The sequence below is a fragment of the Tetrao urogallus genome (assembly GCF_951394365.1).
Source record: "Tetrao urogallus genome assembly, chromosome: 1".
NCBI classification, from domain to species: domain Eukaryota; kingdom Metazoa; phylum Chordata; class Aves; order Galliformes; family Phasianidae; genus Tetrao; species Tetrao urogallus.
Genome location: NC_136813.1, coordinates 137060422 through 137077995, shown reverse-complemented (window position 1 = coordinate 137077995; position 17574 = coordinate 137060422). Strand labels below are relative to the sequence as shown.

At 42.3% G+C, this 17574-nt stretch overlaps 1 protein-coding gene across 1 annotated transcript in view; it reads left to right on the top strand.

Annotated features, from left to right (window-relative positions):
• CREB3L2 (cAMP responsive element binding protein 3 like 2) overlaps nt 1-17574 on the top strand; it is a gene marked incomplete at both ends in the record, with an annotated part of 71710 nt that overhangs the window by 31637 nt on the left and 22499 nt on the right. The window contains one exon of the mRNA XM_079536790.1: nt 6254-6470. Coding sequence (XP_079392916.1) covers nt 6254-6470 — 217 coding nt within the window. The remainder of the gene's footprint in view (nt 1-6253; nt 6471-17574) is intronic.

Below are 17574 nucleotides of genomic sequence, written 5' to 3'. Positions count from 1 at the left end.
AGAATATTTTGAAGCACGGGAATGCAAAGGAATTTATATGCTTCTTGAAAAATCCCCCATTAGTTGAAATAAATGTGCTGCTTCTTTGCTGGTTGTGGGTTGGAAATACTTGAGTGTTTGCAATGGGAGTGTATGCATGCATGTGTGCATAATGGGCTGGATTATAAGATTTGCTCAGCATGAACTTCAGCATTTCCAGCTGTGTAACCTGAGCAAGTTGGGAAGATGTACAGGTTTAATTACCATGCAAATCCATTAGCTCTGAATTTCCTGGCATTTGTTTTGTTGATGACACAACCTGAATGTTATTCACTTAGTGGATTTTTTTAATCCATCCAATTTTTGGGGGTGATTAAAGTGAGTAATTGCTGGTGTGAGACTCCAAATGGTCATATCTGCTGTTATGGTGGATCTCTGTGCTGTTTTCAAATACCAATTTCATATTACTGTTCATATTCTCCTGCAAATGAGGCAATTTTAGTGTAATTAATAACCAGACAGTTAAAAAACTGTAGTAAAGTAATTGACAAATTATTCCTCTGTGCCTTGGTTTTGATTTTTTTTTACGCTGTAGAAGATGCACAACTAGAGATGTGAGGTCCCCCCTGTTTGTCCACACCAGGTGTATAAGCCAGGGTAGTGCCAATCTCCACTTTTATCAGTGTGTTTTAGGTGTGACCTGGGGGACTGTTTACATTCCTCAGTCTCCCTGGTCTCTTCTGTTTGCTGTATGTAACACGTTTTTCCTGCCATCAGAAAGATCTTCCAGCTGTTCTGCTCCTCAGACAGGCTAGGAGGGAGGATCTCTGTGTCTCATTTAAGAATAAGCAGTTAGATGTGCCTGCAGTTGCATGCTCATTAATATTGACTATGGCCTGTTCCAGAGGTCTTCTGGCAGCTGAGATTTTGTACAGTTTGTGTGTTGTTGGATGATTTTTTCTCAAATATGTGCTGCCAAATGTAGTTGCTTTCTCTTTTTCCTCTATCATCTCCCTCAAATTAACACATACAAAAGGTAAGCACCCTGGTATCAAGTTGTATAGGGTGCAGATACCTGCTTTTCCACTCAGTTTCCCTGTGGGGATGCCGGGGAAGGTTGATCTTGTCTCTCTTTCAGCCCCTATCTTTGGAATCAGTATTCAGGAAAAATACTGTGCTGCTGCCAGTTTGTCCTTTGTTTCTCATCCTTGTAAGAGCATTGGAGCAGTAGCTTGGATCTGTGCCTCAAACCAGTGATGTATCAACGCATCCTATGCCAGTAGGTGAGATCTTCTGTTCCCTGAAGGGCACGTGGGAATGAATTGTGGAGGTGAGGCTCCTGGGAGCTCCATCATTAGCCCTTCTCAAAGCTGACAGGGCTGTGTACCATGTGATTCAATCTGTGGCTGAGTTTGGAGAAGAATGAGCGTTGGCTGGCTTCCCTGCTGCATATGTAAAAAATGCCAGAAGAGGAAGAATTTGAGGGATGTGATGTGCCTGGAAACTTGCAGAGTTTTTGCCTGAATCTGTGTGACAGTGAACTGCTGCACAAGTGCCAGTGAGTACTGAGAACAGTTCTCTTGGTCCTTTGGAAGCTGAGGGAGCTTTTCAGTATGTGTCCTTGGGTTTGGGTGTGCAGGAATTCATGGACTTCTCTCCTGCATCATCATCATTAACAGGACTACATGTGCAGTCCTCCCTCCATAGTACATGAGCAGTATCTAGGCATGGTTCTTCAGCTGCAAAGAGCAGATTTCTGCTTCAGGTCCTTATCATAAAATCCCAGAATGGCTTGGGTTGGAAAGGACCTTAAAGCCCAACAGTTCTAACCCCCTGCCACGGGCAGGGCTGCCACTCACCAGCTCAGGCTGCCCAAGACCCCATCCAACCTGTCTTGAGCACCACTGCCTCACCAGTCTCTGACTAAAGACTTTCCTCCTAATGAGTAGATGCTGCACTTGCACGCTTAAGCAGAACTGTGTATGATGCATTTTATGGCTCTTGCATTATAACCAAGTTTAGAGCTGAGCCTGCTGAGAGTGAAAAGCATGTATGTGCCATCTTTAACGACTGGCACTTTGCCTGGGTGCCCTAGAGTTTGAATCCTTGTGTTAGCAGCTGTGGATCCTATTCAGACCTCCTTGGATACCATATAAGCAGAAGCCTGTGAAATGTGTGTTTGGTTGCTTGAAAAGGAGATGGTATCTCCATGTAGCCTCTCTTCCTGATATTTGATGCTACTAGCTAGAAATGGTTCTTTCTGTATTTTATCTCCTGTGTACCTTTGATTTAGACAAACTACAAGAGAGCAAGTGAAGAAACGATTCCCTGTTTTCCCTGTTAACTCACAATGAGAGAGGAAACCAGAGATGAGGACAAATTCATGCCTGAGGTGCACCCTGGCACAGTGTGTGTAGGCCGGCATGCTCTGAGATTCCTGAAGGGTGGGCTTTGGTTGTACCCAAAGGTACAAAGGTACCCAAAGGAAGTGCGTAGGCCTCCTAGGGGGTGTAGTGTGTTTTATAGGCTCACCAAAGCATGCTACTTGTTTAATAATGTAATTAAGGAGTATCATTTAGGGCTATCGACTTCATTGCTTTTTTTATTGAGTCCTTTGAAAGCCAGTTTTCTGTTTCAGTCTTAGTCCTGATAACATGACAGCTTGAGATAACCGGCACTCTCTGGTCTGACTTCAGGCTGGAGAAGTCAGCACTCCTATGGAAGGACCCAAACCTGAGTCTCTGTTTCACTTCAGAGCTGTCCATTTGAGCAGAGAAGAAAAAAACTTTTCCCGTAGGCAGAAATGGAGAAAAGGAGCTTTGTCTGGCAGGAACAGTAATGCTGTGAGAGCTGCAGCCTGCGGCTCACTTGGGCTGAGGCCAAATATGACTTGCTAAAAGCCATCCAAAATCCACCATGCGCCCGGATGCAGGAACCCTCCTCTGTTTGCTTACCGTGGGGAAGATGTCTGTAGGTGTTTTGTGTTCCCCTAAAGCACCTGGCTTATAAGCGGGAGTAAACGTCCCTGCAGATTGGCAGAGAAACTCCATGGAGCTGCAACCCTCTCCCTGCAAACATGAGCCCTGGTGTTTTGCTTGTTTGTAAAGTATTCTGGGAGAAGGGGAAGATAAGGCTGTATCTGTCCTAATGCCTTTTTACAGAGATTCAAATCCCAACTAAACACATATTTTTGCTATATAGAGAGAACTATTCATTAATTCAAATACGCTCCTTATACAAATGTCTGTAACTAGTACTGTCGCTGGCAGTGGGGTGTGAGGGTATGGAATCATAGAATCATCATTAAGGTTGGAAAGACCAATAAGATCATCTAGTCCAACCGTCAGCCCATGGCTATGACTGGTCTAGATCATGTCCTAAACTGCCACATCCACTCATTTCATGAACATCTCCAGGGATGATGACTCCACCACCTCCCTGGGCAGCCTGTGCCACTGCAGCACCAATAGCGGGGTGGCCAGGAGCTGCAACAGAGCTGTATTTTATTAAAAAAGAAAGCCATTGCCAACAACAACAACAACAACAAAACAACAAAACCCACATTTCTGAAGCAAGTACTCTTTTTTCTTTTTTTAAAGATAAACTCTGCTGGGGAAAGATGCCAAACTGAAAGCCACAGACAAAGAATTCCTTTCTTTTTCAACCAAATAGATGTTGAATTTCTGGCAGTCTTCTCAGCTTCCTCTCTAATTTGCCCTTTCCTCCTCTGGAGTGTGATCACCGCAGAGGTGATTGCTGCAATATCAGCATGGAGGGCTGTTCTGTGGATGTTCTACTCTGGAAGTTGCTGCTGACCACTGTGGTGTATGCGGAAATGGTGGGAGGGAGGGAGGATGTGCCTTGAGAAGGCAGAAAGGAACAGTTTAAGTGTGGGTGGGAACTGTAAGGAGGCTGATGTCTCACTGCTCCCTCAAAAGCTGTAGCTGTTGCCCAAATGCCTTTTTGAAACCTTTAATCAAATGGAGTTGCTTTCAATAGACTACTGTTTTCTTAAGGGAAAAAAAAAAAAGGCAGGCTTCATGTGTTCGCTGTGGTAGAGATGTGTGTAACATACAAAATATTCCTGTATCTCAAGCAGTATTTTCTCTAATCATTAAGAAGTCCAGACCCTAAAGCTGTATCTCTTAGTGGAATCCAGCAGCCGTGTGATCTGGCCTGTCACACTCTTTAGGACTTCTGTGTTCAAAGTTACATCGCAGACTTTAAAAATAAGATGGAAACACAACAACAAAATTAGAGAACCATTTTAAGAATAGATAGAGCATTTATTTGCTGTCAGAAGGCTCTGCTGTAAATGCACTCCATTTCTTCCATGCAGATTGCTGCTTGTCAGTTTTGCAGATGCAGCAGAAAAACAGAAAGCACGTATGTTGAGGAACGTGTTGGACTGCCTTCCCTGCCCCAAAGCCCTCTTTCTGTCTGGTTTTGAGAAGCTGAACGTTTATTTCCTTTGCTGCTGTTCCTGAAGCGGTATTAAGAAAATTCCCCATTTAAAAGGAAAGTAATCTAACTTTAATTCTTCCATTTGCTGAAAGTTATTTACACAGCAGTTGATACAAATTTCTTCCGTATTGAAACAGTATTATGCAGGAATCTTTGTGTGAATTTGCTAAAGATAGCCATGTAGCCCATGATCATTTTGTTTTTCAGCTGTGTCTTGAAACCAGCGTACAAATACTGAAGCAGTCATGTTGTATCTTGTGCTAATAGGGAAGCGTGGTTTATACATTTAGCAGCTGGGAAGCAGCTCTAGTTGTGAGAGCTACTGAGTTCTTGGGTATTGAAACTAAAACAAGGTTTTCAAAGGTGGTCATGACCCCCTTGCTGAGTCATTCCAGAGTTTGTTCAGTTGTTTTATCATTCACAGCAAGTTAATATGAAACTACAAAATCCATTTTGCCATTTGTAAACACTTTATTTTAGCTAGCGCTGTTTGAGCATAGTTAACTGTGTTCCTCTGTGTATAGTCTTATGTTTAGTAAATATTTTCTTTAGTGCCTGTCACAATTGACTGAAGGCTTATGAATTTTGAAAGAAGTCCTGGTTAGTACCGATGAACATTTGGAGGAGGGGCTGTGTCTCTTTAGGTGCTTGGTGGGCTCTGTGAGACCCACCCGAGCTCGCATATTCTAGCACCAGGCTTTGAGGCCACAAGTGTTGCTGTGGTGTACAGGGCATGCGAGGAGTGTAAGCACACTGCTTCTCTTGTGGAATCATACAGTATGGACTAGTTCTTGATTCTTCCCTACAGGAAGCCAGATCTTGAGTTTCTGTGTTTGTTTCTGCAGGAGAGAGCAAGATGAAGGGCAAGATCAGTGCTGCCTGCAAAAACAGAGCAAATCAAGCAGACTTAGAGTTTCATAGGACCAGGCCCCAGTTGACAAAGACTCCTATATGAGATGGTAGATAATGCCTGATTGTTTAGAAAGGCTCATTATGATTCATTGCACAAATATTTTTGTACCAAAATAGATTTATCTGTGTCTAAAACAAGGAGGAATGGTTTCTTGCAGTACAGTTTCTTCTGTAGTCTTCTGATACTTGAAATGAAAACAAGGAGAGCTGCAGTCTCTTTAGATATTGCTGGGAACTGCACTGGGTTCTCTAGGAATTAGATTGGGAGATTTGGTTTCTGCTTGTTTTGAATAAGAAACAAGCACAAAGTTATCCTAGTACATGCAGTCATAGAATGCATTGCTATTGTAATAGGTAAAGTAGTAATTAGCAGTGGCTGCCAGGAGCTCCAGTTGTAGGGCCCAGAAGCTGAATTTTGCTGGAATGCCGTGTCTGGAATAGATGTATAAATTACCCAGGAATTCCACTGTATAGAAAACGAATTGCCTGGGGACATGCGGACTCTTTCTGCTGGATTGTGGTGTATGTCTGTGCAACTAGAATTGTCATATGTGGTGGCAGACAATATGAGCCTGAGTTGCTTCCTTTCTCTTCTCTGTGCTTCAGTGACCACCCAAGTGTTCTACTCCACACATGGCACATCCTAACAATAAATCCTGCAGGGTGCGTAGGGAGTACCTCTAGGGAAAGAAAGGAGGCTGCCTCAGGACATGGCTGCTGTGCTTCTGTTTTCTGTTTTCATTGTGAGTTAATCAATCATAAACTCTTCTGTTTTCACTGGAGCAGGGCTGGTTGTTCCTTCTACTGACTGGCACGGGTGCCTGCTGCAGATACCAGGATTGTTCTGTTGTTGGCATGACAGGCAAGGAGACAACTTTTCCCCTTTTTATCTCCACAGCACTTCACAGAGTTCCTGGATGAGTTCTCACCAGATGTCCTAGGCCAGCTCTTGAACGATCCCTTCTTGTCTGAGAAGAATGAAGTGATGGAGGTGGAACTCTCTCCAGCATCCCCAGCACCACTCATCCAGGCAGAGCACAGCTACTCCTTGTGTGGGGATTCCCGGCCCCAGTCACCGCTGACCCACATCTCGACTGATGACAACTTTAATGAAGGTAATACTGCTGTGTGCAAAATCAGTGTTGATCTACTTGTCATTGTTTGCTTGCCGTGGTGATGGAGTAATGGAATGTTCCTGGTGGGGTAGTGGTGCGCTAAAGGTGCATATGAATCTTCTGTGCTAATTGAAATATCTACAATGAAGTTACAGATGGGATTGGTTTGATTTCAGTCTGCAGGCATTGTGAATCAAGCAATTGGTCCATAGAGAGGGAAATTGTGCTCAGCAGAAATTACTAACTTTGCACTGTATTGCATTAAAACTAAGGGTTCATCCAAAAGAAATGGGAGAAGATCCAGAAATAGACTTGTTTCTATGTATCTGAATCTTTGGTTGTTTAAGATAAATGGAGACCAATAAATCAAATGAGTCAAATGAAGACCACCTTGACGTTTGGGTGCTGTACAACGTAATGTGTAAGGAAAGGGTGCGATGAAGTTTCAATCTTCGGGAGAAGAGGCAGAGGGGAAGTCTTATTGTGGTCTGCAGCTCTCTGATGCATGGATGCAGAGGAGGCAGATCTGGACTCCTCTCAGAGATGCACAGCGATAGCACGAGAAGTAATGATACAGTTTGCAAGAAGGGAAATTCCACTCGGATGTTAAGAAAACCTTTTTCACTATGAGCATGTCAAACACTTGAACATAGATGATGTCATCATCTATGGAGGTATTCAAAGTTGAGGAAGAAAAAGCCCTGAGCAACCTTACCTGAGCTGCCTGCGCTTTGAGCAAGGGGCTGATCTCTAGAGGTCCCTTCTAACTGACGTCACTTCAGGTTTATTAAAAAAAGAGCAAACAAAAAAATCTCTTTAAACTATAGTTATGTTCAGTAATGGAACTTTCTAGTATCCCAAAATGAAAATCAGCTCCTTTTATTTGTGTTTTTTAAATGTATGTGTATAGGAATGAAACTTCATGTGTCTTGGTCTTTAAACCTGTCTTGTGAAGTCCTGTTTCTTTTTTATTTCTTCTTTTTTTTTACTTCTGAGAAAAGAAGTGGGAAATAGCGTTACACAGGATACAAGGAGCACCACCAGCATTTTTTAGCAGCTGTGTTTAATTCAGCAGTTATAAACATCTGGAGGGGAAAAAGGGAAATGCAGGAACGGTGGGAGGACAGGATCCAACCTGCTTGTTCTGGTGTGTAAATGCCTACTAGCAAAAAGGGAGTTCAAAAGCTAGTGCTGGTGGAGAAGCAAGGCCATGAATAACTGGCAACTCTTAGACTGACTTTCACTCCTAATAATGTTTGTGTGTTCAGCATTATCTTCACAGTGAAATGAAGTAGAGTACTAAACCACTTTGTAATAGAAGAGAGAGATTAGTGCTTATGTCTAAGCATTAACAAGCAAAGTTGTTTAAGAAGATCCACTAAGACATCAGTTTTCATACGCTGACAGTTCTGTAGTCCAAAACGCTCTCTTAAAACAAGGTGTGGCCTGTTAAGAGATTTCACAAATTTGGCTGCATTTCACTGAGGACGATACATAAAACCTGCAAGAAGGCTTTTTGAAGTGAGATGAGGTTTTTAAAAATCATTTGGAAACATTGTCTACATAAAGCCTTGCCTTTCTATATATCCAAACTGGTTTATATGAGTATCTTTAAATGAATGCTCAAAGGAAATGACAGATACTTTTTACTGTGACAGGAGAAGAAGCACAAGAAACTTCATAAAGCAAACTTCCCTAGAAGTTAATAGAAAGAAGCTCCAAACTAGGCTAAATGTGAGGGGAGTTTCCTTTGGGGAAAAATCCTTAAGAAATTCATGCTGCTGAGACTACTGGGTAATTAGTAGAGCTCTGGTCAAATGATATTTTAAAAAGTCAAGAAACGTTAACAAGTGAGTTTAAGAATAGAAAATGAATGGAAAGCATTTCATCTTCTGCTCATTCTGCAGTGTTTCATAAGAGAGGAGGAGGAGGTGGAGGAGTTGTTCCTGATGTTTGGGGTTTTATTTAATCTTTACCCTGGAATCACTCTCACGACCTCTCCTGACTCTGTGAAAAAGGGAGAGGGAGATTTTGCAGGTGGCAGTACTGCAGGACTTGGTGCTGAAGATTGAGACCATCTGCACTATTCCATGGTGGAGGTACATAGTGCTCTTGGCAGCACTGGTGAAATCCAGTTCCCTTGGCAAAGGGGCTAGTGCAAAGAATAGACAAAAAAGTTACCTTTTCCAAATAACTACCCTACTGGGCAGGCTGCTGAACTCTTGCTGCAGTTGAAGTCAACAATGTGATATTTCTTCTTACAAGTCTCTTTTTAGACCTTTTGTGATTGTCCTAGCAGTGAGCATTGGTGTCCTGTTCCCCAAAGCATGCAACAGTGCTAACCCTTCTTGTCAGTGGAGTTTATGGACAGACAAAGAGGAGAGAAGAGAATGGCAAGAGGAAGGAGGAGGTGTTCTAGAGCTAGGCTACTTAGCCTGTCTGACTAGATAATACGTACTTGAAAAAGGAATCAGTTATGGTCCTTACTGGGATTCATTCCAGTAGGCGTTCTGTTAACATGACCTGGAGCTGCTAGCTCCTTTCCACAAAGGTAACTTCTTAAGTGCAGTGTGCTTGCGTATATTTAGATGCCAGCTGGCTTACAGTGTGTCTGTTCCAACTCAGTGCATTTTAATTATGTGAGGCCAATCTGTTGCTCAGCCCTTGGGTGCCACCTGAGAGCTGCAAGTAACTGTGGAGCCCCATACTGGTCCAGCCTTCAGGTAGGATAGAAGTAAGATGTCCCCACAGAGGGTGATGGGTGGTTGGATTGGCTTTGTTCCGCATGGATCTGGTGTCCTTGCCTGCCTGTCTTTAAAAATACGAAGTTTGTTTCCATGGCAATGGGTGCACTGCAGATAGCAGTGGTACATTCACAGCCCAGCCAAGGGAGCAGCACTTTGGGGTAGCTGGAGCAGCGTCCTGATGGGAAATCTTGCCTGAAGAGTTTAAAAGCAGCAACAACAACAGTGCTGGAAGTGTAAAGCCAAGCAAGTGTGTCAGATCTGGGTTCAACTCTTTTGAGAAGTCCTGTTGACTACAAAGTAAATGTGAAAGTGAATGTGAATATCCATAAGATCAGGATCCCAACGCCAGTTTTTCCTAAGTTATTTATTCCAATTTATTATTTCTGTAGATTTATGTGGAAGACCTTTTCTGAACACTTGCAGGTTGTTAGTAATGTGCACTCTCTGAAAGCATCAGTCCCTACATCTTCTGTTTATGAATGCACTGACAAGTGTAACCACTTTAAAGCAGATGTGTGCAAGATATCTGGTATATATATTTTTTTCCTTCCCAAGAATCTATTATATTCAATTTTGCATAAAATTTTAAGACTAGAGATATTTCAGAGAGGTTTATAGGTTTGGGCTGCTTGCTTGCAGCTGGCTACCTGTACACTTGTGTTTGCTGGAGCTGGAGAATAAGGATCCTGGCCTGGGAAGGGATCCATGTCTTGCCATGAGAAAGGAGGCTGCATCGCAGGTACTGAGGAGCTGTACTGGTTCTGCCACTCCTGTCAGAGAAGGTTTCTGCTTTCTGTTTGTAAACTATGGATTTTAAGAGACAACTGCAGTGTAGCTGCAAAGAAGTATGGCGGGTTGTTGTGAAGTGGAAAAAACTTCTTGGGAAGATATCAGGAAGCTGGGAGGGGAGGAAGAAGATAAGGCTGGCTGATAAGGGAGACTTCTTGGTCCTGTTAGGGATTTTAGGACGCAGGTTTGCTTGACAGCCATAAATGGTTAGGAAAGAAAATCTTTGCTTTCTATTACAGTTGGTACATGTTCCTCCACTCTTCCTGTCTCTGCATCCCTTTGGAAGGGAAGGCTGAAGTCAGCAAGCAGCAAGGGAAGCCAGGAGTTTCAGCAGAAACACTGGTTAGCCTCCTGCGTGACTTGTGGTACAAGTGTGGGGTTCATCCCCTCTCTCTCAGCCCTTGCCTTGTGTGCTGTAGGCACAAACTTCTTGAAACAGCAGCTGCCCCTTGTTTTGGATGTGTGAGGTCTGTAGGTAAAAACCTACAAGCAGGGGCTGCAGCAGCTGCATGGGGCTTTTCATCCTTTGGGATCAACTGCAGCAAGTGGACAGTGTCTCAAGGTTGGCACGTGTTTGGGTTTTATGTTTGTTTTTCACTTGGTGAGCCTCACGGGTGAGAGGTTGGGCAGCCAACTACTCATTTGGATGGTTTTTCTCTTGAAATTGTGGTCAGATGGCTGGGTGCCCTCCTTTCCCAGTCCCCTGAGGGCTCTGTTTCTGAGGCTTGTCTTGGTCTTCACCTGCCCTCCTGTTCATGCTTTCCTTCCCAGGAATGCTTTGAAGTTGCTCTTGGATTTGAAGCAGCTTGCCTTGGCTAAAAGTTTGACAGTGATTGCTGCAGAAATGGAATGTTTCTCTTTTATGTTTGCTTGCACCAAAACTCAGGCTCGCCCCAGAATATAACGTGTATTGTTACTGGGCTTTTTAAATTATTATTGCTGAGGTTATATTTCCCTTCAATGCACTTTTGAAGCCTAAGTTTCCTTTTAAGCTTCATCTCCATTTCCCTGCATGTTTTAGGAAAGGGGAGGGAACCCACAAAATTGTTTCCACTTCTCCAGTGCAGATAGCTCCACAATGACAAATCCAGTCCTTATCCTACACAGTGCTTTGTACAGGGAAATGCTTCTTTATGTACAGAGTCTGCATGCAGTAATCCAAGTCACATGCTATCATTTTGCATAGAGGCACCTGTGGGCTCAAGGCTCAAGTTTGTCTTCATACATTTTATATGCATACACATGTAAAATATGTATGTGTATATATGTATAACTCGTCGTATTTATTATATGTATCATAGGTTTTATTTATAGAATATAATACATAATTACAGGTGATATTCACATGTACTGTCCTATTTCTGTCTATTTTTCTTCCACTACCAAATCAGTTTCCATTGTTTGCATCTCATTGAACTTCTCTGCTCTGACTATGTTGAAAAAAAAAAAATCTTGTGTTTTGAAAAGGTGCTGTGAATGCCATGCTGATAATGCTTGCAAGTACATACAAATGCAATTTTTTGTGTTTTTTATTTTTTAATTTTTGTTTATTTATGGGGAGGAAGCCATTTGGCAGTGGTAACTTGAATTTGAGCATTTTTACGAGGAGGGGTAGCAGTCAGTCTTTATCAGCACCTGCAGTTTTGAAGTATGAAAAGGTTTCTGACCTTTAATGTGTCTGAGGTCCAAAATCTCTATAGCTCTCTCTGAGTCAAGCCTAAAACTTCTGCATCAGTGCATCTGAAAAATGTCAGTTCTGATTTAGAGGTGGGCATTTTGGTGATCACTTACACTTACTGTTTTAACATACAACTGTGCTTGCAGTCAGACCTTCTTTAGCTTCCAGTTCCACACGTCAGGTCTCTTTATGGCCTTTTCCCTGCTGGAGCAGAGAACCATCTGTTCTCAGAAACCTCTTTCCCCAGGTGTTTGTGGGCTGTGATTAAGTTCTCTCTTGAGTTCTGCTTGGATAGAGTTTAAATGAACAGCACTTCTGTGCTGTCCTATTCGGTTATCTTCTGGACATTGAACTATTCTTGCATTTCCTTTCTAAACAAAGGAATGTGTGCAATTCCTTTTTAAAACTCTCCACAAAGTAACCACAGGAGCCAGTTTCACAAATTACGAATATTAGGGGAATACTCCTCCCACTTCCAGTCCTGCTGTTTCTGGAACCAGTGATCTCATTCTCTTGTAGCTATACAGTTGCACTGGGAGTTCATGTTCGCTTAGTGGTTTTTCTGGGACCATTAAGTCCTTTTCATGTGCCTCAAAGCCTGATTGCTGCCTTCATGTGGATGGATATGCCTTCAGAGCATCCACGTGGGGATAAAAATTTGGAAAGCTGAGATATTACTGTTAACTGAACATAGTACTTTTATGAATAATTTTTCAAAAAAGACAGCAGAATCTTCTAAAGGAGAAGGAAAAAAAAAAGGTTGGAAAGATCACTAGATCACCCAGTCCAACCACCACCATCCCATCCCCACCATGCCCACTGATCACATCCCTCAGTGCCACATCCACAAAGTTCTGGAACACCTCCAGGACGGTGACTGCACCACCTCCCTGGGCAGCCTGTGCCACTGCAGCACCGCTCTTGCTGAGCAGAAATGTTTCCTAATATCCAACCTGAACCTCCTCTGGTGCATACTGAGGCCGTTCCCTCTCACCCTGTCACTGTTATGTGGAAGAAGAGGCTGACCCCCACCTCACCACAACCTCCTTTCAGGTCACTGTAGAGAGCAATAAGGTCTCCCCTGAGCCTCCTCTTCTCCAGACTGAACAACTCCAATTCTCTCAGCCTCCCTCCATAAGACTTGTGCTTCAGACAGCTTTGTTGCCCTTCTCTTGACATGCTCCAGCACCTTGATGTCTTTTCTGTAGCAAGAGGCCCAAAACTGGAGGCCTCTCTATGTGTGGCCTCATCAGTGCTGAGTACAGGGGGATGGATGATCAACTGACATAGTGGCAAGAGGCACAGACTGATGTGGTAAAAGCTGATCTTAAAGCAAAGGGTTCTTTGCTTGGAAAAGAGAGAGGAGAGCTTAGATAGCATTGGAGGCCTAAATTCCTCTTCTTTTATGGTGGGATTTGATTCCCAGAATAGTTTCTTATAAGGCACAAGCATATCTGCAGAGCAGTGAAAGCTTTTTTGTAAAACAGCAATTTCGTGACTGGCATTGGAGTGCTTGCCGTCCCTCTTTCAGCATCTCATTCCCACATTTGTTAAGGGTGATGCTATAAGAATAACATTGTTCTCCCCATAAGAATAATAAATAAGAGCAGGGAGGAAACGGTTTAGCTATTGCTTCTTTTGCTGCTTCTGCCATGTGTTGGGATGGATGCGTATCACTGCTCCTCATCTTTCCCCTTTTATTTATTTTTTGCCTTCCTGGTGCTTTAAAAAGGATCCCAGTGTTTGCTGGTCAAACAGTGTTGTGTCTGTGGAGGCTGCTTCAAGGGATCTGGTGTCATTATCATTACTAGAGGTGGGGGTGGCAGTGGTCTCTTTCCTCACTGTGGGGCCCAAGTGTTTCATGTGCTATGAAGGGGTATTGTGTCTACTGAGGGGCTATGTGAGCCAAGAAGTGAGAAGGACAAGGGAGCAGTCAGCCTTCTCTGAGGTGGGTCTAGACAAGAGCCGGACGTTGACCAAAAGGCACACACAGACCTGTGCTGCAAGCATGGCTCCAACCCTTGTTCGGAGTGGCTTAGGCCATGCTCATTATTCATTAATACATTCTAGCTATTTTATCTATTGCTTGGACAGTGAACTTGGAGGACACATAGACAGCCTCTTCATCCTGCTTATATGTGTAAGGATAACCCTCAAGTACTTCCACTTGTCTTATCTGCAGGCTTGTTTCAAATGACATTCAGCATATCCATCTGTTTTCTGCATGATTACAATGTGGCATGGTAGTTACGGTGGCATGCTTTTTTTGTATGTGCATGTTGAAGATAAGGTTTGATGGTATGTACTTCATGTGACTGCCTAGTGATGCCACCTTCCTTTATACCGCAGGAAAAAGAGGTCAAAATCACTTTTTTTTTTGCTGAGCACTTGCATTCTTGTCACTTGGGTGAGGGCGGGTTGGAATGTGTAGCGCATCTCTAATTTCATTTACCAAAAAATACAGAGCAAATCACTGATTCAACTTGGCTGTGCTTGCAAAACGTGGCTCTGTTAAACTCTTCAATGAACAGTGCTGAATTGAAAGTAGGAAGCAAGGGAGATCTTCTTAGTTATTTCATTAGCTCTCTTTCTCCACACATCCATCACAGAAGGTGAAATTTAGTCAATACTGGAGTTGATTTACTTTTTCTCAGGAGAGGAGTTGGTATATTGGGTGAAGTTGAAAAATTCATCTTTATAAAGTGAAGTATAATGTTGGATAGAAGTAAATAAAGTAAAAAAAGAAAAAAAAAATTGGGGGAAAGCAAAACCAGCTAGAAACTCTTTCTCTGTGAAGTAAACTGTACAAATGAAGTAAATACTTCTGACCTTATTCTTCCTTTTTACTACCCTGCTTTCTAATAGTATTCTGTGGTAAAAGGAAGAAGTAAGACATTGCAGCTCAACAGAGAAATATGAATTATCCCAGAAAGTGGCACATGGTGTTGTTAGGAGACTAGGACTAAAAATATATATATTTGCATATGTATATATTGCACACACACACACACATATATATAAAATATATTAACAATATATATGTATTTTTTAATGTGCGTATAAGTAATACATATTAATCTTGCCATATTTTGACAAGTTCTTAATAGCCTTTTAGACAAACCTGAGGGCAAAAGTAGTTCTGTCCTCTAAGTTACCACAGCATCCAAGTAGCTGTTTTAAGAGAAGGGAGAAACCTGGCTTCTTCCTTCAGCAATGGGCGGCTACCTGAGAGCTCTGTGGGAGAGTTTTGATTGATTTTTATAGAAATGGAACCCATAAGCATAGCAAAGTATGTGGGTTGCTTTATTTTGTTTTCCTTCCCCCTCCAGTTACAGGATCCTTCATAGAAAACATTGGCAGCTGAAAGTACAAAGTTAGGAATCTGTAGAGGTGGTGTTTTGGTTGCTGCACAAACACAGCCTTTTTTGGTTGTATGTGTTTTTCATCTATGCCTAAATAGTATGTACCGACTATTGCATCAGCTGTGATGCTTAGAGGAGCTCTGATCTCCATTTTTATTTCAGACTAACATCATAATACGTGGTAGGCAGCACATAGAGAAATTAAAAACTTGGGTGTATTGTACATCAAAACCCAAGCACTTCTGTGACTCACTGTTCATAATGAATTTTCAAGGCCTTAAGTTTTCGTTGAACGGCCTTTTCGCTTTGTGGTGTAGTGATGTGGAGAAAGGAAAGGTAAAAGGGAGTCTGCTTGTAGTATGTGTGGTGGATCTGACTGTCACTGTCCATTTTAACAGCAGATGTTTGAACCAGGGACAGTGTTAGGGGTTTTGAGATAAAGCTGAAGGAGAGAAGAGATTTGTTTGCTACATGGGCAGTCTGTGTAAATATACACCACGTGCAGTGCTTGTACTTACAGCACAGAGAAATACATCTTATTTTGAGCATCCTTTCCTGCTTTATTGCATACACATTGTCTTACGTGTTGCCAGTCTTGTACCTGGAACCAAGCAAGATACATGATGAGTACAGCTGGGAAAGCAAGGGTCATGCTTAAAGTTTTTTGTGTCACTGATTGAACTTGCTTTGGCATGTTGTAAGCTTCCTACCTTGTTTTGATTTTGGATTTTGTTTGCTTTAAAAGTATGTGGAAAATGCTAAATGAGTCTACAGGAAAAGTGAGACAGGCTAATGACAAAAGCAGCACTTAAAAGCTTTCTAAAGAAATATAATTTTTCTTCTTGGACATGGGAGATCATAGTTTCAAGTGCCACAAACACTTGTTTGCTGTGATGAGTTGGATTTTTTGGATGTTTGGTTTGAAACTGAAGATTAAGTTGCAGAAGTACTAGATGCTCATAGCTGTACCTGAACTCAGTGCATACTATGTTTTGATTAAGTGAAATATAATAGCAATGCTAAATCACCTGAAAAATCCAATTGCCAGTGTCTCCAGTTGGTCATTTTAAATTACTAGGTACTTTGTGGCCTTAATCTCTGCGTGGCTCACTTGAATTTTCAGGACCACCGTGGAAATTAATTCAGGTTGGTGAAGTATTTTGATTGTGCCCTAGGAGGGAATTAAACAGCTCTGTGGGAACTGAATTTGAATTGCGTTTGGTAAAGGAGAGATGATACTGTGCATCAGGAAGCAATGAGAATAACAAAACATGGTAGAGCTTCTCAGTTGAGGGAGTGCTGTGCATTCTGTGTGTTGGGTAAGACACAGGTTCTAAAGAGAGAGCTTTGGATCACATCATGACATTGCTATTTTTAGATTTATGTCATTACAATGATACACTGAAATAAACCTTCATAGATGTTTCTTAATACCAGGGTGCTTTGCAAACTGCGATGTTCAGTTTACAGACTGTGCATGCAATTAAGCAGTGCTTGAGCACTGCACATAGGATCTGGGATTTCGTAAACTATGGACTGCTTAAGTGACAGATTTAATGTGCCAAATGCTTGGTATCCATGGACTTGCTGAAATGGTTCTCATCTAGAGTCATTGCATGACAGAGCTCTGAGATTCGTAGGAAGTATTGGCTGGCAGGCAGATCCTAGCAGCCAGCATCATTTGCTCAGCAGTGAACTTTTTTGTCAGGATTTTCAGGATGGGAAGAGATCTTTAACGACCAAAGCGACAATCTTTAGGATGTAGCTTTTCCTAGCCATTCAACTAGCTAGATCTCTTGCTCAGGCTTTCTTTTCTTATCGCTGAATGACATGCAACATATTTTGTCTCAACTTGGTAGTACACTGTTGCTTTATTGATATCCATCTAGAAGGGCATTTTCTCAGTCTATTGTTTTGGTCTCTGTCTTACTAGTTCACTTGTGCCTCCTGGATCATGTTGGATATAACGATGAGTATTTACCTTCAATTTCTAGACCCCAGTCACCTACTGTTTCCACAGCATGACTCACCAGGTTTTGAGAAGACCTCCTTTCTCCGCTGGTACATCTCTTGAGCCATCCTCCATTGCCCTTTCATTTGGAGATTTCACGTGCAACTCTGTGCTTGTTCTCGTCCTTCCATGAAACCTTTGCCATGGTTCTTCAGGCACCTCCACCAGAAATAATGATGTCTCAAAAGGTGTACCTTGCCTTTATTACCAGTGTTTCGTAGTCTGTTCAGTTTTTCCCTTGTGCCTAAATTTATCTTGTTTTTTGCAGTTTTCTCAAAGAGTTTTGGCAAGGACTTCTCCCTTGTTCTGCTAGATCAGGGCTTGGCAGAGCAGATGAAGCTTTTAGGAGTTGTTATAGGAATAAACTAATAATGATTTTCAGGTAATGTCAACCAAATGTGCTCAGGAAGTGGAGAAAGGAGAGAGGAAAATGTCCTTGAAGATCTGAGGAGAGATTAGCGGTGGATTAAGAATGCATCAAAAGAAAGTGCCTCGTTACACAATGCCAACTGTGATA